We start from the raw sequence: 22755 nt of genomic DNA, 5'->3' as shown, positions 1-22755 counted from the left end.
ATCGTGCAGACTCCAGGTTGGTTGGCTGTCTCTGGACAACGGCATGCTTGGTTTGACAGGCTGGCATCCTTGTTGTATTCTGGGGGCAACAGGGTTAAAGGACATCATTTAATCCGTAACCACTAGATGACAAAAGACAGGTATTAATTTTTCAATGTCCCACATTAGGGAAAAGAAGGGCTTCTTTGGAGGAAGGTGTGCCAGGTACATCTCACCTGTCCAAAACCCTTTTGCCCATTATACTTATTTTGGACTGAGGGAAATATTTTAGGTTTCCCCCATCTCAGGCCTCTGGGCTTTTTCTGTCCAAGCCATTAGGATAGAAAAGAGAAACCAGTTTTAAAGTGAAGCCCACAGACCACCCCGTTCTTCACCAACCCAGCCACTTAGTTCAGCCAAACCATTGAGTCTCAGGAGGCAGCAATGCAGACAGGATTAAGTGAGGCCTATGCATACAGATAATCACTCAGGTAATGAGATTGTAGGCTTATGCCCTTTGAAAACAGAAAACACATGTTAATTTATGTAACATAACCCACATACAAGTCTCTAAATCTGTAGGACTGTCTTATCGGAAGGAAAATCCTTGTCCTTCTAATATTCACTGAACTTGCATTTCTATTCTTTATATTTTTATTCCCCCCCCACTAAAAAATTTTCTGTTTGTTTGTTTTTCCACTACAGTTGTCTCACTTTTTTTCCCCCTCTTGCTTCCCTGCACCCTGCCCCCCCCCACAGTCAGTCCCCACCCAGTTGTCCATGTCCATGGGTCATTCATACATGTTCTTTGACTAGACCCTTCCCCTTCTTACCCCTTCTCTCCCTCCCATCTCCCCCTTTGTTACTGTTAGTTTATTCCTTGTTTACATACCTCTGGTTCAATTTTGCTCATTTGTTTGTGTTGTTCATTAGTTTCCTGTAACAGGTGACAGCATAAGGTAATTTTCTTTTGTTGCCTGGCTTATTTCGCTAAGCATAATTCTCTCTAGTTCCAATCATGTTGTTGCAAATGGTAGAAGTTCCTTCTTTCTTTCAGTACTTATTCATTGTCATTTTCCCCCTTTGTACTCGTGTTCCTCTCTGTCTCTCTGTTTCTTCATCTTCTTAAAGCAGACCCTTTAGCATCTCTTGCAATGCTGGTTTGGTGGAGATGTATTCTTTTAGCCTTCTTTTGTCTTGGAAACTCCTTATTTCACCTTCCATTTTGAATGAAAGCCTTGCTGGGTAGAGTATTCTTGGTTGTAGGCCTTTGTTTTTCATTGCTTGGAATATTTTTTGCCATTCCCTTCTGGCTTGTAGTGTTTCTGCTGAGAAATCTGATGATAGCCTTATTGGAGCTCCCTTGTATGTTATTAGTTGTTTCTCTCTTGCTGCTTTTAGGATTCTCTCTTTGTCTTTGAATGTTGGCATTTTAATTATGATGTGTCTTGAAGTGGGCCTGTTGGGGTTCATCTTCATTGGGACCCTCTGTGCTTCCTGGACTTGCGTGACTCTTTCTCTCGTCATGTTAGGAAAGTTTTCTGTCATTAGTTTTTCAAAGAGGTTTTCTATCCCTTGCTCTTCTTCTTCTCCTTCTGGAATTCCTATGATACGGATATTATTACGTTTCATGTTGTCCTGCAGCTGTCTTAGAACCTCTTCAGTCTTGTTCAGTCTTTTTTCATTTTGTTGCATTGTCTGGGAGTTTTTGTGTAGGTTGTCCTCCAGCTTGCTGATCCGATCTTCTGCTTCCTCTAGCCTGCTTTTAATTCCTTCTACTGTGTTCTTCAATTCAGAGATTGTATTTTTCATTTCCTCCTGGCTCTTATTGATAGCTTCTATGTCCTTTTTCATGCTCACGTAATTTTCTGTGAGTTCCTTGTAGTTTTTCTGGAGTTCTTTGAAGTTTCCGCTGAGCTCATTCAGCTTCTCCATAATCCATGTTTTGAATTCCATATCTGATAGTTCGCTCCCCTCTATTTCATTTAGCACTCTTTCTGGGGATTCTACCTTTCCTTTTGATGGGAGGTTGTTTCTCTGTCTCCCCATTTTTTTGACTCCTATTGTTTGTTGGTGCTTCTTGGAATGATCTGCACTTCCTGGATCTGCCTCTGGTGGCGTCAGATCATGTACCAGTCTGGCCCTAGGCAGCCTGTTGGAGACTTCCAGGGATCTACTGCTGTTGTCTGTCTTCTTTGATTGTTAATCTATTCAATCTGTGATTAGCTGTCAGGCTTAAGGACTGTGGGTGTGGCAGCTTAATTCCTATAGGCAGGGCTTTTGCTTCCCCTCAGGCTGACGCCACTTGGAGGGGAATGGTCTACCCGTAGTACTGGGGATGAGTCAGCACTGGGACCCAGTCAGCTGCTCCTCCAGTTCTCCCCTCAAAGCCACCGTGCCAAATTCTCCCCAAGTGTCTCCAGCCCTCATTGCCTTCCCTCTGCTTGAGCCCAGGGTAAGTGGTGGCCAAAATATTTTCGTATGTGATCCACTTAAGAGCTCTTTTTCTCCTGCTGTTTCTCTCCGGCTAGCAAGAAAGCCTGTGGCTTTTCGCTTTTCACAGCTGATACTATTTTACTTTCCACTCTGTCGCTGTAGGCTGGGAAGCCCAGCTGGGGGTTTAGACCCTGCCCTTCTCAGGGGGAATCCCCGGCTGCTGAGCTGTTTCTCAGCCCCTTCAGCTGCCACCCGTGGGAGCCCAGCCAGCCCTTCCACGTCTCCGCACTCCCTACCGGTCACGTTGTGATGTAGCGGCCTTTTCTGTCTCTCCGTGGTTATAAGACTTCTCTCCAGCTGGTGTTCGGTTCGTTATTCCAGATGATTTCTCCAAAATTACATTGTAAATCCAGACTAGTTCTAGGAGGAAGTTAGTGTAGCTTCCACTTACTCCTCCGCCATCTTGTTTCCAAGATATCTTTCTAAACTATAAAATGGGTGTAATAAAAATCTCGTTTATCTTAGAGCCACCACCTGAGAGTAAGCCACATTAGCATTTATTAGTCACCATCTTTTACAGAACATCTCAATTCCACTTAAAAAATCTGTGATCCTTATAATATAACCTGGGACTCTATAAGAGCTCTCACAACCATCACATTTCTCTCTGGAGAGCACTACCTGCTACCTATGGCAAATATTCATATAATTGATTTTACCTAACTACAGAGTGAGACTGATTTCTTTTTATGATCGTTAGAGGTTTATGGGGAGATATTTTTGGAAGGCTGAGGTAAGTGCCATTTAATATGGTGTAGATATGTTTCCCTGATTTTTAATAATGAGGCTAGCAGAGCAAATATTGCAAGGGGCATATAATAAATTTTAGCTCTGAATGACAAACGGAACCAAGAAGGGCTTCAATGCAAAAAGGCAGTTTGTTCTCCCAGCTGTGTGGTTCAAAAAGTCACACTAGTCTTGACTTACTGAATCACCAAATGGCTGTTTTCTGCCTTGCATTGGCATGAAGTTGTTCAGCTTCTATTTTGATTGTTAATATATTTGCTGCAGCAACCATTAATAAAAAGGCATGCTAATAACAATGAAATATAGCCCCACTTGAAAAATGAGGTGCACTCAGACCCTAAAGAGCCTTATATATGTCACTATACCACAACACTGTGTTATGAGTTATTAAAGATTATTAAAATAATTTAATGTAGTTATTGCACTGAAATATGTATCTTTCAGCCTGTAAGTAAAAGTAGCCTGTGTGCTAATAAAGAACAATTCTAAGAGAGCACCCCAAAGGGTTCTTGCCCAAGTCTAATTATAGGCGGTAAATTTGTTTCCTTCCAGAAAAACCAAAGAAAAGCTTTTCACTGTCTTTTATCCAATACCAGCGATTAGTGCAGGTGTTCCAGAAAAAATTAAATTCACCTTAATAGTTAGACATACTATGTAACTCTAGGATATTGCATATTGCCTGCAACAATCTCTCAATTACTTGTGAAAGTTGATGCCAAGCCAGAGTTCTCCAGTGTTAGCACAGGGTCTGGTTACTGCCTTGAATTCTCTCCCCAACTCAGCCCCTAGAATTTTTTGAATTCAGCATTTCAATTTCAATCATTTAAATGCATATGCATGTCCTCAGTAATGCCTGCAGGCTTGAGAGGTTTTTTTAAGGTTTTATTCATGTAGTAGCATGAATACAAAAATACATTATGGAATGATGGAATTGAAAAATTCAGAAAGTATGTTACAAATGAAAAAGCAAAGATTTTATGCTCCTCTCTTCTAGAACATGTAGGATTCTAGGCTAAGCAAGTACGTGTATGAGAGACTAAGATGAAGTCAGGAGCTAGGCAAGGCAGGCTTTTGCTGCATTTTCTTTTATACTCTATTTCAATTAAGGGTAGTTGCCATACTGGTATCTTAACTGGCAACAATTTATATTAGATGGTAGTGATTACATTAAAGATCAAGCTTTGGCTGCAGAAAAGAATCCTTCAACAATATCAGTACTTTTTTGTCTGGTGTTGAAGTACATCAGAGGCAGAACAAGTATTAACCAGCCATCATGTGAAAGTTATTCAGAACTAGCCACTTCAGACCACTTTTAAGAAAAGCATTTTTGTTTCAGGTAGTCGGGAATCTGCCTTTGTTTACGCCATCTCCTCAGCTGGAGTTGTATTTGCCATCACCAGGGCCTGTAGCCAAGGAGAATTAAAATCCTGTTCCTGTGATCCAAAGAAGAAGGGAAGCGCCAAGGACAACAAGGGCACCTTCGACTGGGGTGGCTGCAGTGATAACATTGACTATGGGATCAAATATGCCCGAGCATTTGTGGACGCCAAGGAGAGGCAAGGCAAGGATGCCAGAGCCCTGATGAATCTGCACAACAACAGAGCCGGCAGGAAGGTATGGACTGCAATGCTGCTCATTTTGTAGCTGTACAGCCTTGTAGTCACTTAGGCCAAGCTTATCTTAAACTTTCATAGAGTTGATAAAAAATGCCATACAGTCACAAGTTCCCACTGTCCCCCAGCCCCAAGCTGCTTGTTCTAAAGAATACCACCGACTGGGTTGAAATATCCCACTCGTAACTCCACCTTCCTTTCCACAGCTGAGCTGAAAGAGTCCACCCATTGCTTTTGGCATTGCATAGAGTCAAGTGTTTTATGGTCCCTTTGGATCCTCTATCATCTAGACAGAAGATATAATATGTGGGTGAAGCTAGCTAGTGCTTCATCCATGCACCAGTGGGATGTTGAATGCTTGTATCTAAAGGATATGAAGATCCAAAACATCTCTCAAACATATCATGAAAGAAACTCAGTAGGCATTGGCTTACTGGCTTTTCTAGAGTCAGGGATGCTCTTTTTAGAACCAAACTTACTTTGAGATTCCTGTTACTGCATGAGTAAATAGACCAGGGAGAACACAGCCCCAAAGGGGTACTTTAGCCCCTTATCCCCTTGTCCTTATGAACCTACTGGGCTATGGATTCACTGGTCAGTGTTCATTCTCTACCACCCATTTATTAGATGAGGAAAAAGTCCCCAGGTGCTCAAGGTCACATGCAGAATCAGTAGAAAGGTCAGAACTAGATCTCAGCTTTCAACTCCTAGTCCTGGGGATTGATGGCCTAGGATGAAACCATTAAAATGACAGTCTTCAAATCCATTGATAAGCCATGTCTTTCTGCATGGCGGTGTGACCAGAATAACTAGAGAATCTACTACTCATTTTTCCTTCAGTAAAAAGCATGAACTGGCTGGGCTAATCAAATATTTAGTTAGAACAATCCTAGAATAATGTGACTGCCCATGAAAAAAGATAATCATAATTTGTCTTTTGTCAACACAAAATTAAAATGTGCTTGATAGTAATATATAAAGGAAGATCAGCATAAAATTGAAAGATCCTGGGGGGTCTTTAATATGAAAAAAAAAATAGAAAAAAACCGCAGAACTGTTTGGATGAAAACTCTTTTACTAAGGTCATAGAGACACCAAATCTTAATTAACAGGCAAAAGAAGGAAAGAACTCTTGTTTAGTACATGGAATGAGAACATGTGACCTGCACTGTTTACAAAGAGTACCTTTCTTGAACTTCAAAAGTCAACATTAGTTATTTTTCATGAATTTAAGAATTTATAGTGACTACTGCCAAAAATACAGACTGTGGTTATGCAATCCTACAACTATCGGTAATTACTATTTGTGCAATAGTTTAGATAAAGGAAAATTTACATTGACCTTTGTTTGGACATCGATACCACGTGTATAAGTTATAAAGTGTGGTGTCTTTGATAGGAGTGTGCTGCTTAATTACTCAAGCAGGAAATATAGTTAGATCTCTCAGATTATTTGTAAAGATAAAAGCATATGGTCATACATTGTATCCAAAAGAATGTTGACTCATCAAACTAAATGTTAATTTTGCTTAATAGGTCATTAGATATTGAATGTTTCAACTGTTAAGACAACAGATCTTAGTTATTATCTTGTAGGCTCTGAATAAACTTGACTTTTAATGTAAATCACATGATACCTCACTGTGTAGAGGTGAACAGCTGTCAGGCCTCAGATACTCTCCTGCCTACTCTGCAAAACTGAGGAGGCTACTTTGGATTGGAATAAAAGTGCACACACTGACTTTTGAAAATGTGGCTTTAATTAATGGTGGGTGGGCAGACTTTTTCAAGGAGATGCATGATGTCAGTGAATATGAACTTTAATGAGAGTAAATGTATTGAGATAAACATGCGTCTCTAATTCTCTTCCTGCAGTCATTAGAGCCCTAGTCTCTACTCCCCCTTCATGCAAGCAGAAGGTCTCTGGAATCAAAATGAGAACAGGCTGGGTTTATGTTTGAAGGCAGGCCTCCTGAGTTAAGCCTCCAACTGGCCTGGTTCTAGAAAACCCTATCCACTCAGGGCTGACTGAAACATCAGTTCATTTTTATTTCTTCTTTATGCTTTGCAGTATTTCCCAAATTGTCCAATATAAGTATCTTCTTTCTACAATGGTAGTGGTGAGGGGGGCAAGGAAACCAGTATATTTTATTTAAAAGAGAAAGCATCTATTTCAGGATTATTCTGTGTAACCAATGCTGTAATTCAGATTCACAAAAAACCCTTAATTTTTCCCTAATGTTTGAGCAGTTTGATTCATTTATTATAACAGCTGGTTAGAGCACCCTCATGTGTCTCAATATGGTAATATCATTTTAGATCTTCAGTGCCATTATATCATTTTATTTTAATCACAGCTTCAGCAAAATTTGTAATGATGTTTCTTTCTTTTATGTTTACTTGAAACTTATCCTTGATTGAGTATTGTTTTCTACCTCCAAAGAGTCCTAAAAAGATAAATTTACCTTGTTCAACACAAACATTCTTTCAAGAAAGACATTCCACACCTTCTCCCAGTTCTTTTTAGGTCTAAAGAAGCCATTTTATGAAAACTTCTAAATTATATTTTAGGATAGGTTTAGGTAAATTACAAGCAAAAGGTTGTTGGTAGACAGCCACCTTTTGTTCCCTTTCAGGAGTTGAAAATGGCTTTTAAATTAGGCCATTCCTTCCTCTAGATGAAATAAACTCACAACTTCCTTTACCTTTCCTAAAATAATCTCTATCAAAATAATCCATGTATCCAACCAAACACTGTCCTTCAATCACTGGACATTTCCAAAATAAGAATAAGAGGATTCATAAAAATACTTTCCCTAAAAGGTATCTCTTACTATGTAAAGATAGAACATGGGATTTGAAATGAGACCCACCTTAGTTTGTGGGAAGACATGCATAAAGCAAATAGCAGGGAGCCTGGCACTTAGTGGGTGCTCTATAAAAGTTTATTCTTTTCCCTTTAGTGAAGTAAAGGTTATGTGTAACTTATGTAATAGAGGTAGGCACAAGTTCAATTTTAACTGTTACTTAGTACAGATTGAACTATTCAATCTGATTTCTCCATGTATCCATAGACTCATCTTTGGTACAGTTCAACATACTAATAAAAACCAGGCATATAATATTTGCGAATGTGCAACCTACTGTTTTATAATTTGATCTCTCAAAAACCCATATAGGATTTAAAATCAGTATTAGTAGTTAGTCCTATTTTTCAAATGAGAAACTGGGTCTCAGAAGGCTGAAGCGACTAACCCAGGGTCACACAATTACAAAGTACTGGGCCTGGGGGTTCAAACTCAGTTGTATTCACCTGTATGTACTTACCTACCTTTCCACGTTGTCTCTGTTGAGAATTTCTGAGAAACACACACACACACACACACACACACACACACAGGGAGTATTTCTGTACTTTTAAAAAAGAAGTAATAGCAGCAGCCACTACCTTTGGAAAGTAGTCTACCAATTATTTTTTTCCTTTGTGTGTGTCTTTATCTTACAAGTTTTCTAAAATAAATATGTATTCTTAATGTTTTATTTAAATGTTTATTGATTTTTAAAAAGAGAGGAAAGGAGGGAGGGAGGGCAGGAGGAAGAGAGGAAAGGAGGGAGAGAGACAGAGACAGAGAAAGAGACATCAATCTGTTGCCTCCCGTATTCTCCCCAGTCGGGGGTTGAACCCACAACTTAGGTATGTGCCCTGACCAGGAATTAAAACTGCAGCCTTTTGGTGTATGGGACAATGCTCAAACCAACTGAACCAGCAGGGCTGTGTAATTTCTTTTTAAACAAAAGGGGAAACATTCTAAATGTCAGATACATAACTGCTAATCATTGTGAACAGCTCAACACAATTTAGCCTTTTTCAGTAGATGCACAAAATTTCAACTAATGACCCTGCAAGTTTGAGAACTCTATTTCTATATGCCATTGGACTAAATTTGTTTCAACAGTTAATTTATTATGGAATTACTTTGGGAAAAGCACTATTTGGGGTAGTAAGTTATATGTGAAAAAGAGTAAGATTAAGACAAAGAATCCTGACCACAATACACTAAATTTTAGTCAGGGAGACAAGTAAAATACAACTGTGGGGCAAGCTCTAAGCTAGATGGTGGAATAGGAAAATCCGCAGAAGAGCCAGTTAGCTGAGGAGAGATAAGACTGATCTAAAATAACTGGGTGTTTGAGCTGGAGATAATGATTTTCCTTGGTTGAGACAGGGAAAACGCTTTCCAGGATGGAGGGACTATAGGAACAAGAAACATACTGGGATGGAAAGACCATCAGAGTTGAGGAATGACAAAGGGCTTTAGGGTGGAGCTCATGACTGAAAAGTAATAGGAGCTGAGGCTGCTAACTCAAGTCTCAGCCACATCTGGAAAGCTTTGAATGCTGTCTAAAGACACTTGGATATCACTATGAAGCAGCAGGCAGGTATTGAACAATGGCAGGGTGGGGCAAATTAAGTACTTAAATTCCATTCTTATGCATTGCTAATTTCCCTAGAGTCCCCTTTAAGTGATATATTTCAGAGTTCAAATTTCTGTGATATGTTTGAATTAATGATTTAAAAAAATACTTACTAGAAAAATTATGAGAAATTTCTACCTCCCTGCGTTTTATTTTCAGCATTAAATAAACATAGAGGCACTGATGTAGATAGTAAGCTTCCCAATGTTTATTAATTAAAAATTGGCATATGGCAATGTGTTGATATTTATATTTTTAACATAATGTTTACATTATTATTGGCTACTTTACTCATTAGGGGTTCTTAGCTAGTAACATCATCTTGACTGGGGCAATATGGTGACTGAGGTTCTGGAATTAGAACACTGGCTCTAATACTCGAGCATGATCTTGGATAGGTTACCTAACAAGAATTTCTATCTAAAATATATACACATATGCACGAGGTTTTGAGCAAGCCTGAGAGGTAGGTAGCATTATTATCGACATTTTTCATATGAAGAGATAAAGGTGTATAGGGTGGCCACAACTAGCAAACAAATTGAATTTATTTGCTGGCTGAAATTCAAGCTTTACTTGACATCCTGTATTTTAAATGGAAGAAGTTTCAGAGGGTAACGGGATCCAGAATTTCTAGTTTCATGACCCACCCAAACCAGCACCACTCAAGATCAGTGCTGCGGAACATTGGAGTGCCCAGACAAAGCAGATAGTTCTAAGTTCTGTCTACAGAAAATGCCTCCAAAGTCAACAGGAATTGATATTGTATAAGATGTAAACACAGCCTTGTAGGCAAGTAAACCTAGGGCCTAACAAAGACTTCCAAGAATAGAACCTATGATACCATTTAAAATACATAAAATAAATAATGGGTCTGAATCAAGAGAACTGGGCAGGATTCAAAAGCAATTGCCCTCAAAAAGGAATTATCAATACAGAAGGAAATGATAATGCTGAACTGAACTACAGAGCCAGATAGCTTAATGCATTTTGAAAAAATGACATTACCTCTACAAGCCTCACCTCTGTCTTGTTGGACCCAGAAGTAGAATGTGCTTGGTACTATAGATCTTTAAATAGCATATGAATTTAAAACTAACCATAATTAAAGTTCCAAAGCAGAGAATAACTCTTAGCAAAATTGTTACAGTTCCATGTAAAGTCCTATTACTTACAGAAAAATGTTTTTTAGACTGGCCTCATTAGTCAATAAGAATTATTATATTTATGGTTAGTCAATAATAATGTTCTTGAATTCCACAAATATAAATCCTACACCTTATATTTTCTAGCTAAACCCACCCATACTCACTGTTTTTAAAGGATGACAGTGCTCAAGAAATCACAATGTCTTATTTAAGTTAGTAAATGATCATATAAGCAAATCAACTGCATGGTCCAGTAATAAATATTCCCTGTTTTCCTAGTTTCAGAGCATATATGTTTGAGAGATATAAGTTGGTCTGATTTTCAGTTACTCATAGACATGGACCTGTTAAAAGGATTTAATTGTTATAAATATACTTGGTTTTAAGCCAGCATCTGAAAATTAAATAATGTTGTTAATGTGTATTTCCCTCAGGAAACCTGATATAGGTCCAGAAATATGTTAGTTGCTTTATGGCATACACCCAACTAAAAAGTGAAGTATTAAAACTCCTTTGAATGCTCAAGTTAACTAAATAAGTTAGTTAAAACATGGTATCTAAGGACCTAAAATAAATTCTAGGCAGAATTTCTAAGGCAAGGTCAATTAAGTTGGCACACCTTTCAAACAGATGGAGTGCCCTTTTTCTGACAGGAAGAGAATACATGTGGCATAATACAGAAGTTGTAAACTTAGCAAAATGCAGGAACTTACAAGAAAAAAGTTCTCATGTAAGAAGTATTACAAAGACACACTGGCATTGGTTAGGCTCAGTCTTCAAAAAAGCTGACTTAAGAAGCCAAAATTTAATTCTCCTGGGGAGAAATTTATCTTTATAACTGGCAAAACAATTCTTTGTAGACTAATTAGATATGCAAACACTAAGTATAAAAACTTTTGTAGAATCCACTGAACCCAGAGAACATGAACCCCTAGGGGGTTGGAAAACTCTTGTGTTAGAAATGCTGGTAGAGTGATTTAAGGTGTTGACTTGCTGTCAGATGGGCTTGGGTTACATCCTTCCTAAGGCACACTGTGTACCTGAGGTCCTCAGCTTCTTGGTGTCTGAGTAACCTTGTCTGTACAACGGAATGAAAATAGTACATCCTTATATGCTTGTGTGGATTAAGTAAAATAGTGAAAGTAAAGCACTTAGCATGGTTCGACATATGGTACAGTCTAATGATACCATGCCTCCTTATTATGCTCTGACAGTAAGCTGGGGCAGATAAATATAAAGTAGGGTTGTTCTAGCCTGAACAATGCATGTATTTACTTCTTCCATAGCATCTGTTTTTAAATTCAGACTTCTCTGTGGTATAGAATGCTAATATGTATAAGTTTCTTAAACTCCAAGAGTAGAGAATAGCCTCTACAGACCTGAAAGTTTAAAATGCTCAAAATCAAAGATTTAAGGACCATGAAAAATCTGCTGAGATATTAGCATTGAAGCTACTGAGTTTATTGAAGATTTTTATTGAGAAAAGTTGTATGTTAAGATAAAAATGGCTTCTATGAGGCTAAACACCAAGAGTCTTTTTAAAAGTAGTCATATCAAATGAGCAAGTATTTGTTGACAGGATGCCACAGAGTAAACATTAGATGGGATGAAGCAAATGGTGGGGGGAGAGGGGTTGATGAAGAATTGTGCTGGCCAAGAGAGTACTATAAAAAGTCATGAGGGCTGCGAGAATGTGAAGAAAGGAGCGAAAGGGAAGGCTGAAAGCAGAATCTTGACAGCAGCCTGCTCTAGAAATCAAAGAAAAAGGAAGTAGAACAAGAGACCCTTTAGCAAAGATTCGAGTCAAAATAGAAAACAGGACCTACCTGTGTCATGAGCTGTGGCCTAAGTTTCTGGAAAATGCTTTCAGCATCACTCACTGGAGAGAGACAGCAAGTCATTGTAATGGATTCTTTCTCATGTTCTTTATCTCTTTTGTAAAAACAATACTTGCACAAACAAAAGTAGCAAAATGAGCCATTCAGTTTTGCATTATAAAATGGACCATTTCCTCCCCTCACAATCCTTGTCTCCTTCCAGAACATTTCACAGTGCAAGCAGTATCAAGGATGTGGACACAACATACACCATTTCAACTCTTCCTCCCAAAAACTTCATTAAAGATATAGTAATGGAATAAAAATGGATTTAAATTAACAATAAAGAGAATGGCCAAAGAAATAAGAGAGCGCAACAAATTTCAGGACAGTGGAAAGCAGATAAAGAACTTGGAACTCATAAAGAGGGATGGAGAAGCCATAGCAGATGGGGAAAAAAAAAATTGCAGATGGGGCAAAAGCCTAAGTGGGAACCAAGGTGCCTTGAGGAAAGTTCATATATAAGTGAGCACTGGAGAAAAGCATAGGCCTAAAAATTGGGATTAACTGAGAAACCCATAGATAGAATACTGAACCCCATCCCCTCTTCTCCACCCATGAGCAGAACTATGGAAATCTGGCAGAACATCACAAGCTTTCTGGAGTTAGTCTCCAGCATAACATCCAGTGTCCTCCCTGCTCACCAGAAAGCAAACCTCTCTGCCCCACAACTCTAACCCATATAATCAACACTCCTGGTTATGGCTTCATTCTTTGATGTGAAGAGATTCTCCAATGGATGATCATATGTTCGAGGAAATTCAGCAGTATGAAAGAAAAAAAAATGGCCAGAATAAGAAAATCAATAAATGAGGGGTGAGAAGATCATTTTTAAAAGCCTAATTAATCTCACAGAGATTCAAAAAGATAATAACATCCATAAATAATAAGAATGATGCTTTGAAAAAGTGACAACTAGAGAACAAGAGAAGAACTTGGAACAGAAAGCCAAAGAAATCTCCCAGAAAGTAAAACAAGCAAACCAAAAGAAAAAATGGAGTTTAAGGAGATCCATAAACAATGCCCATCTTTCCTGCTTGAATTTGAAACCAGCTAAAAAATGGACAAGAAAATCAGATAAATGGAGTAAACATGTCTGTTGCACTACTGGGGAAAAAAAAAAAAAAGGCTGCATTGGAGGATGTAGCTTCAAACTTCAAAGTGCTTCCTAGCACTCTACCCCTGAACTGAGCAGCCTTACTCATCCTGTCACTGGCTAGGCACTGGAGCTTCTGCAGGGATCCCTTTGCTGGAGGGTAGGAGCTGATTATAACTCATCTCCATAGGCTGGCAGATGCCCAAAGAGAAGAAACCCAGGAACACAAGTCCCACTCCTTCCTCTAAACTCACCATTTGGACAAGTCACTTCCTCACTCCCAGGGGAGAAATAAGTAAGAGGTTGGAGAAAGCCAGGAGTGTTACTCTAATGGAATTTCTTCCTCAAGCAGCCAGGAAGAAACCATTAAAAATATTAGAGAGAAAATGTAAGAGACATGGAAGATGGATTCAGAAGGTTCAGCAACTGAGTAATTAGAATGCCATAAAGAGAAACTAAAAAAAATGGAGGGGAAGAAAATATTGAGAATGTCTCAGTGCTGAAGGATATGAGTTTCCAGATTGAAAGAGCCCACTGAGTGCTGAACAGGATTAATTTTTTTATTCATATATATATCATTGTGATATTTCATAACACCAAAGATAATGGAAAGTTTCTAGAACCTTTCAGGAAGAAAAAAAAATCAGTAAGACATCAGACTTCCTATCCACACACTACAGGCCAAAGCCTATGGAGCAATACCTCCACAGTTTTCAGGGAAAATTATTTTCAACCCCGAATTCTATACCCAGCCAAATTATTAATCAAGTATTAAGGCTGAATAAAGATATCTTAATATTAAAGAATTCAGAAAATGTATCCCCTGTATACCTTGAAGGAGTTAATGAAGAAGGGGCTGCAGCAAAAGAATAAAGGAGGAAAAAAAGAGAAAACATGGCACCTGACAGAGCATGTCCAACCTAGGAGAGCATTATGATAGGTCTCAGCTGTGTAGCCAGTCCACACTGGAATAAGAACATGGAGCACCATGGACCTCCCCCATCCCCAGGAAATAGGAAAAGTGATAGAGTAGGTGTAATACTTGAGAAAGTAGAAACATTAAGTTATAGTAAATGCAATTAGTTGTAAGTAAAAAGAGAAGACACCAAACTCCATTCCAGGAACATCCTTCTTTGTCACAGAGATTGTGATATTGGACCAGGCATTGTAAATTTCAGTCCTGGCATTATACATGGTTGTACAGTTAACAGTGTTACATAGCTATTTATTGTTTTCAGTTTATATAATCAAAGTCTAGACATATTGTGGGCGACTTAACTATAGTTACAAAGGAGAACTTTAAAACTATCATCTTTGTCTCTGCAAAAGGACAGGCACTTCTGACTAAGAATGAGGTAGAAGTTGGGGAGGGACTGCAGTATCGTCATAAGAGATAGCACCTATGACTTCTGGAACAAGAAAGGAAGTGTAAGTTTACTCCTTGAAGTTGCAGAGATCACCAGAATCATGATGCAGCAGGTTGAAAGTTGGGGTGAAGGAAGTGAGGGCTGAGTGAAATTCTTCCTCTCCATAATGAGAAGTCTATTAGGAAATAAGGAACATTGATTGGCAGATAAACAGTGACATGCAGAGCTGCCACATTCAGTTGTGCCAGGTTTGCATCACACCCCTCCAGAGGGCTCCATTCACCTCTTGTTATTGTAGATTTGCTTAGTTATGATGGTGATTTCCTGGCAGATCTCCATCAAGTGTCTTGAGGATGGGATGCTTTTCTCTGTTTCTCACAAAGTTGTCGTTGGCTGCAGAAGCATTTAGGTAACCATCAAAGGGCTAAAAGCAGAATTCATTAAAAGTGACTACCTCTGGGCTGGGCTCTGTGGACAGGGAGAAGAGTGAGGAGAGATGAGGAAAAGGGAACAGCAGGGGGTTATTGCTTTTCACCCTGATCCTTTCTGAATTACTTGAGTTTTCAAAATCATGTGCACATATTTCCTTAATTAAAAATTTGGAAGTAATAATTAAAAAGAAACATGCTTTGGCAGTTGTGGCTCAGTTGGTTGGAGCATTGTCCCTGTAGCTGAAAGGTTGCAGGTTAGATACGTGGTCAGGGCACATATCTAGGTTGCAGTCCACCCATGGGGACACGTACAATCATTCTAAGAGCAATGAAAAAAAAAATATCCCTGGGTGAGGTGAGGATAAAACAAATAGTACATACACACACACACACACACACACACACACAGCTCCAGACTGTCTGGCAGCCCATGGGACATCCACAGGTTCTTATTTGCTCACTATTTCCTTTATGGAGCAAATAAAACATCTGCAGCCGCTCTATCAATGGCCTGCATGGAAGCCCACCGCCCCTCACCAGCTCCTCCCAAGACCACCAGGGTGGGGGTGGGGTGCGTCCTTTCAGGAACTTCCTCTGCAGATTATTCCCTAAAAGCAGTGGTCAGCCCCATCTTTCATTCCCTCCAAGAAAGCACTAGGGTAAATTGTTGCTTGTGGCTATTTTTCCCTGGAGACCTAGGGTAGGACCCAACTTCTAATTCAATAGTCATATATCTCTGTTCCTGGCACTGTAAGGCCTCTGGGTCCACTGGGATGGCTCACCTGCTCTGGCCCTCCGTGGGCCCCTGCGGGTGGTGGTGCTGAGCCTCCGCAGATCCTCCACAGCACTCCTGGGTTTGAAGGGAATTCTCTCAACCTTGGCTGCTATAAGAAGCACCTTGAGAGCAAGGCAGGGCCCCACCCCCTGCCCAGGTTCTAATTTGTTCAGTCCAGAGAGAGACAGTGTCTGTGTACAAGGAAACATCCCCAGCTGATTTTAATGTGTAATCAGAATGAGAACCACTGCTCTGCTCTCTCCAGGTGCCAGGGAACAGTCCCCGATTCCTGTAGTTTACTGAACAGATGGTTGGACTTTTTTTTTTACATCTTTTTCCACATCATCCAACTCCTCAGACTGCAGCCAAATTATAAAAAATATATATATATTTTTTTTCCTTCCTCCTTTATCTATAAACACACATGTAGGCCTTATATTGTTCTGCATTTTGTTTCCATCACTTGACTTCCTTTTATGCCTGTAAGCCTGATCTACTTCATTATTCAAAGACCACATAATATTTCATTAGTAAACATATGCCATAAAGTGCTTAACCACGTTCCTATTGATGTCATTTGGGGTTTTTCCTAGTATTTTGCTATTGCTAATTATGTTGCAATGAACATTCACGTGGGCATGAAACCTTCGAAACTTTTGCAATTGTTTCCAAAGTGGAATCACCAAGGTCAAAGGACACATACACTGGAAATTATTACAGTGTTGCAAAAATTCTTTCCACTTAAATAGCACATCAATTTACTCTCCCACCAAAAGTTTGTTAAAGCATTTCCTTCCTCATACTCTTACCGACACCCTTATTATCAATCTTTTTACTATATGCTAATCTGCTAGGCAAAAGAAAATGGTGGTGTATAGTTTCGGTTTGCATTTCTCTAATTACTACTGAAGTTGAATGTCTTTTTGTTAGTACTTTGTATTTTTTCTGTGAATGGCTTTTTTAATAGATTTTTGATGAGTATTAGTTTGGAAGAGTCAATGTAATCCCTTGTATTTCTATCCCTACTTTTCCCTATTATAATAGGTCTTAAATTTATATAGTCAATTACTGATGTATTCAAAAGAACTGAGGGAAGCAGAGTAATCATAATTCAAAACTTGCAATTTCTATTAGGATTTTAAATATGTTTTTCAAAGAGTGAAGAAACCTTTCATACAAGTCCCCTGACAGATTACTCCTGACATTATATTGGCCCAAATTGAATTATCAAATGCTCTTTGCTAGAAAAGAGTCAGGGGCAGGACAATGAGATTAATATTATTGGTTTGGTCTGCTCTGAAGCATGTGGCTGCCCAGCATCTGAACAAAACTGAGGAAGGAAAAGGGGAATGGCCATTTCCTTTCAATAGTGGGATGATCAACAGTGTGTACCATTGCCACATGTATTTTCAAGGATTCATAAGGTGTACTTTAAGATCCAATGTGAAATGAATATGTAAATACTCCAGTTAATCATATAAAAATCTCAGCTTTGAAGTTTGCAACCTGGGAACTTAGTATTACAAAGGGAGGGCAGTAATATTTCCTGTCACTTCTAAAGCTAGGAGTATTAATTTATGAGTCAATAACTCATCTTTAAAAGGAATAAGCTGTGAAGAATGAGCATTCATTATCAATTCCCAAGCTCAAGAGAGAGCACAACTGACAATTGGGGGCTGTCCCCATCAGATACCCAAAGCAATGTGACAAGAAAGGAGGTGATGAGCCATGGCTTTGGTCCTTGGTTCAGTCACAGAGCAAAGGAGGAGAACCCCCCCCCCCCCCCCCCCGGTAAGAATCCCCATCCTCAAGGATCTACAAGACAGAGGGGGCAGGGAAACCCCTTCCTGATATTTTCCGAGAACAAAATTCTTAGGGTAACACATTGAGAGAATTATTTCCAAGAACTTGGAGGTGGTAGTTGGAAGCCTGCTCAGCCTATGCCCAATATTCTGGTATAGTATAATTACTGTGGGTGTGGGATGTGAGTGAGTGGATCCAGCAGCAGCCCAAGTGGAGCTCCCTGAAGCACTCGTGTTCACCCCTCCCCCAACCCCCAAACACACGTGGATCCAAATATTCCAGGTTGCCCCTCCCCAGGGCCACATCCCAGGTAACTTACCCCTAGTGTTGTAACCTGGTTTACCTCTTCCACAGACTCAGTTTCTGACCAAGGCTCAGTAGAACCAAATGTGCTGAAATGTTCTTTATTCCAGCAATTTATTCACATGCCTGGAAATGTGTCAAAGTCATTCTAGAGCCAAAGGAGCCAAGACATCATGGTGGCCCCAAGGTTGTTAATTCACTCACACCCTTCCCAGGTTGGGCCTCGTCACCCAGATGTTTCCTGCTTAGCTCATCAGAGCGGACTGAGCCCTGTTACATTTGGAATCTGTCCTCATCAGCATGAGCCAGTTTTGGAGGGCAAGGATAGCAAAGTGAGCAGGAGGAATGTCATTAGTTTGGTATGCCAGGTCACAGGGATCTGGGCATTTTTAAAGGATATCAGAATGAACTTCTCTGTTCTAGAAATACAACTTGCCCATGTACCCCTGCCCCAATATCTTTATATTCCAGGTGTTTGGTATGAGGCTCACTGGGTGACCTGGATGGCAGGCCTCCGCCACAGATAGAGGAGGGCTCCCCCATTCTGCCCCATTTGGGTCCCACCTGTCCAGGAGCTTTTCTTCCTAAGAGGTGAAAAATAAGTAGAGGATGGTAGCATAGGATTGTTGTGAAGATTAAGGTCATTGAGATCGAATGCAGAAAGTATTTGCACAATGCCTGGACTTAGAGCACACCCCATAAATAGTAACAATCACTATTATGGGCTTAGCAATTACTTTGTTCATCTAATTTGAGTAATAGCATACATTTTTAATATAACTAAATTTATTTAGAAAATACTCTAATTCACTGCCTTACTCTTCAAACTGGCCCCATACCTATTAAATTAAAATTAGTGAGGTTTTTGTTGTATCAATGGCCTAATAGGCTCCCAGTCAGGCACAGCTTCCCACTGTCTCCCTGCCTGCCTGCATGCCAGTGCCTTGTGGCTGAAGTGACCAATAAGTGACCTGAGACATCTCCCAGTCCTAAGCCCTGGGGTCCTATGTCTTCAGTCACTTCTTGGTTGCTCAGAAAGTTGTAGCACATGTCACAAGCTTGAGTCTAGCTTCGCTGACCTTGCCTGTCTTTTCTGGCAGGCTGTGAAGCGGTTCTTGAAACAAGAATGCAAGTGTCATGGGGTGAGTGGGTCATGTACGCTGAGGACATGCTGGCTGGCCATGGCCGACTTCAGAAAAACAGGCGATTATCTGTGGAAGAAGTACAGCGGGGCCATCCAGGTCGTCATGAACCAGGATGGTACTGGTTTCACTGTGGCTAACAAGAGGTTCAAGAAGCCAACGAAAAATGACCTCGTGTATTTTGAGAATTCTCCAGATTACTGTATCAGGGATCGAGATGCAGGTAAGTTGAAAACAGTTTTTTCACAGCACCTAATTCTTCCAGCGATAGGTACTGCTCAATTAGAGTGCAGTTCTGTGTTTTCAACCTGCTAATTCTGTAAGTACAGCCTGCTGCCTTCAGGGTCAAAGCTCATGTTCTTATCACTCATGTTTAAAGTGCACCGGGAGCTCTCCTAAGATTCTGGAGAAATGGGAACCTAACAAGAATGTTTTTGGCCAGAAAGTCAAAATACGCATATTTCCAAAATTCTTCAGCCTGGACAAAACTCAAATTGGTAGATTAACCTAAATGACATATAGCAACCTTGTACCTTCCCTGTGATCCTGAAGCTGAGAGGAGGATGGCTTTGCCATGTATATTCCCCTTTACAAATTCCACCTCTGTGACTACAGAAGAGAGTCCCAGGGCTTTGAAGTCTGCCTGTTTTGAAATCTTTCCAGTGTGCTCAGAAGTTGCCAAATACTAGAAAAAAGAATTCATCCCCCCTGGCTTGACTGCCAGTGGGCAGAAGATGAGGGCTGTGTAGGAGGCACTGTGTTTATTAAGGCCACACCTTCCATTGCACACAGTATTTTCTGTCACAAACTCACTCGGGTGCAGCTCCATCAACCTCAGCACAGCTGTTCCCTGTGCGTTTTATACCTGTACTGTTCTCCACCTCTCACCCCTCCCAGTCTTCACTGGACTCCCAGCTTAGCACAGTCTTTCTAAAGAATCTGGTACAAAATAAGAATGAATACAAGCCTCAATGGATAGGAGGTGATAGGGAGCCTACAGCCAACTTTGCCTCAGGCCAACTTCTCAGACTTAGTAGAAAGCAAGGGAATTTATTATCAGAAAAACATCTTCAAATGTAAGTTCTGCATTTGTTTTACATTCCAAAGTAATTGCAAAGGAACCAGTAAAACAGGGCAGATGGCTGGCAGCTCCTACCATTAGACTGACCAAGAAGTATGATTACCAGGAAATGTCACAAGAAGTCCAAAGCCTCTTCTTTGTCCTGAGTGGTTCAATTTCCTTCATGGTTGATGAGCTAGTTCTCTGCAGCACTTGAGTAGGTTGGTACAAGCAATCTATGGATTAATAACTACCAGCGAAAGAGCCAGATGCTGTGCACTGCCACATTCCTGACAAGCTTTGGGACCTCTGACAAGTCATCCTTCCTGTCAGGCCACAGTTTCAGTGGAATCCTCATGAAACCTGTGCTTTGATACAAATTGTCCTAGAGGCTTGGGTCCCTCTCTGCTATTAACCTCAGGATCCTCAGACAGAACATGGGGATGATAATATCAGGACCATTTTAGGAACTATGTATTGACCCCTGTGTGCCAGGTACTAGGCTAAGATCATTGCATACGTGGTTTTATTTAATCCTTAGAGCTGCCCTATGACATCAGTGCATTGGAACTAGTTACTGAAAAAAATAGAAGGAAAAGGAAGAAGGAAGAACATCTTATGTTTTTAAGTCAGATAAGCAGCCCTAGATGTCATCATTCCAATTGTATGGGTGGGAAAGTGAGTGACCAGCTCAAGATCTCATTGGTCTTAGAGGGGAGAGATGTCTGGCTGTCTGACTCCATGGCCTGTGCTCTTGACCCTGACACTACAGCTTTTCCTTACCCACCTCCCAGGGCATATATATAAAGAGGACCTTTGAAGCAAAAACCTCATTTCAAATGTAAGAGGACCTGCTTCCCTGGGACATGTTTTCTGTGCTTTTTTTTAATTTTTATTTTTTTCCTTGAAGCTGTTTGCACAGGAAAGTAAGCAGTTATGCTTAATGATCATTTAACTGCTTCCTAAATATTCAGTGAAATAAAAATCTTATTTTCTCTTCCTCTCAGAGGAGATTCTGTATCTAACCCCTGATGCTTCGTCAAGATACTGTTGTTCCTGAACACTTTGCTTTATCTACTCCCTATATTAGAACACAATTCTATTTCTTGACTAAAATAACAAACACATCTGCAGTATCTGCCAGATGTTAGGGCCTGATCTACATTCTCTTATTGATTCTCATGTGAAGTCTATAAGGTGGGTATGTTATTATCCCATGTATGGGAGAGGAAACTGAGGCTCTGACAGTTTATGGATATTGCCCAAGGACTCTCAGTTGGTAAGAGGCAGAGCAAGGACCTGCCTCTTCATCACTTTACTCTGCCTCCAGATGTGCCAGCCACAGAGCACACAGATGCATTTGTGAACTTTATGAGGGAAGCTGTATAATTTATTCATTCTCTTAATTTACTTCTCCTTTAGGCTCATGTTAGTTTAGCTGACTTGAGAAGATGCGAGTCACTGGTTGGCATTGATTAATCAGAAGTCACCCTATTCTCATTTTTTTAAGTAGTCAGTTTCAATGTATTAGATCAGATTTTCACTAAGATTCCTAGATTATTCATAAATTACCTGAACTATACTTAAGGCCCTTTTGAGCTGAACCTAAGAAAATACCAAAGTTATCCACTCAGACTTGCATTATTTCTTTTTAATTCTCCTGATTGTCAGATGATTGTTTTAATTAAAATATGATTCAGGATGTTTGACATTATGTAAGCAGTAGTTCAGATTATTGACAGCATATATTTTACATTGTTCCTATGTGGAGTCATGTACAAATAGCCTCATGTATAAGATGTAAATTTTCCCTGGGAAAGCCTGCTTTAACCCACACAGCTACTGAGGGCCTTGTGCCTGTTTGTGTAGTCGATGGCATTCTAAAGACGAGGCTTTATCCTGGCCATCATGCACATTCTAGCAAGTCAGTCCAAACAGTCAGAGAAATGTGGCTCAGAACCATCCTTGAGCAGCTCCCAACTTCTCTTTGTGGAGGCAGTGAGATGTGACAGAGTCTGAGCCCTGCAAGAAGCAGTTATTCCTGAATCTAAATCACATTGGCATTTCTTCTCTGAGCTTGGTCCTCTCATCATGAAACAAAGGTGTTGGGTCAAGGCTAACATCCTGTCAGCATATACACATCACTGAGTGAGCATAACACTGAAAGACCCTTCCCTGCACTAGAATCATACTTTGTTAAGAATGGCCTGTTTTTTGGTAAACGAAACTCCCACATGTTCAAAATGGATTACCATCAGATATACCTAGGCTCTTAAATAAGTCAGGAGTTTGCAGTAAAATTTAAAGCATGTGTATATAGATTTTTTTCATTTTCTCTATTAAAATATGCATGCCCTTTCCCTAGAGTACATCTCACCCCACCCAGTCTGTTTTCTTGTGATAATATTGCTTTATTTTGCATTTTTAATATCAAGCACATTT

General features: G+C 39.9%; 1 protein-coding gene across 1 annotated transcript in view; it reads left to right on the top strand.

Annotated features, from left to right (window-relative positions):
- The window catches only part of WNT2 (Wnt family member 2), a 53734-nt gene that overhangs the window by 7999 nt on the left and 22980 nt on the right, over window positions 1–22755 (top strand). The window contains exons 3-4 of the mRNA XM_090286768.1: window positions 4559–4836; window positions 19212–19476. Coding sequence (XP_090142894.1) covers window positions 4559–4836; window positions 19212–19476 — 543 coding nt within the window. The remainder of the gene's footprint in view (window positions 1–4558; window positions 4837–19211; window positions 19477–22755) is intronic.

Source organism: Furipterus horrens, unplaced genomic scaffold (genome assembly GCF_987537825.1).
Source record: "Furipterus horrens unplaced genomic scaffold, mFurHor1.1.pri manual_scaffold_9, whole genome shotgun sequence".
Taxonomy (NCBI): domain Eukaryota; kingdom Metazoa; phylum Chordata; class Mammalia; order Chiroptera; family Furipteridae; genus Furipterus; species Furipterus horrens.
This window is presented reverse-complemented; position numbering and strand designations above follow the sequence as displayed.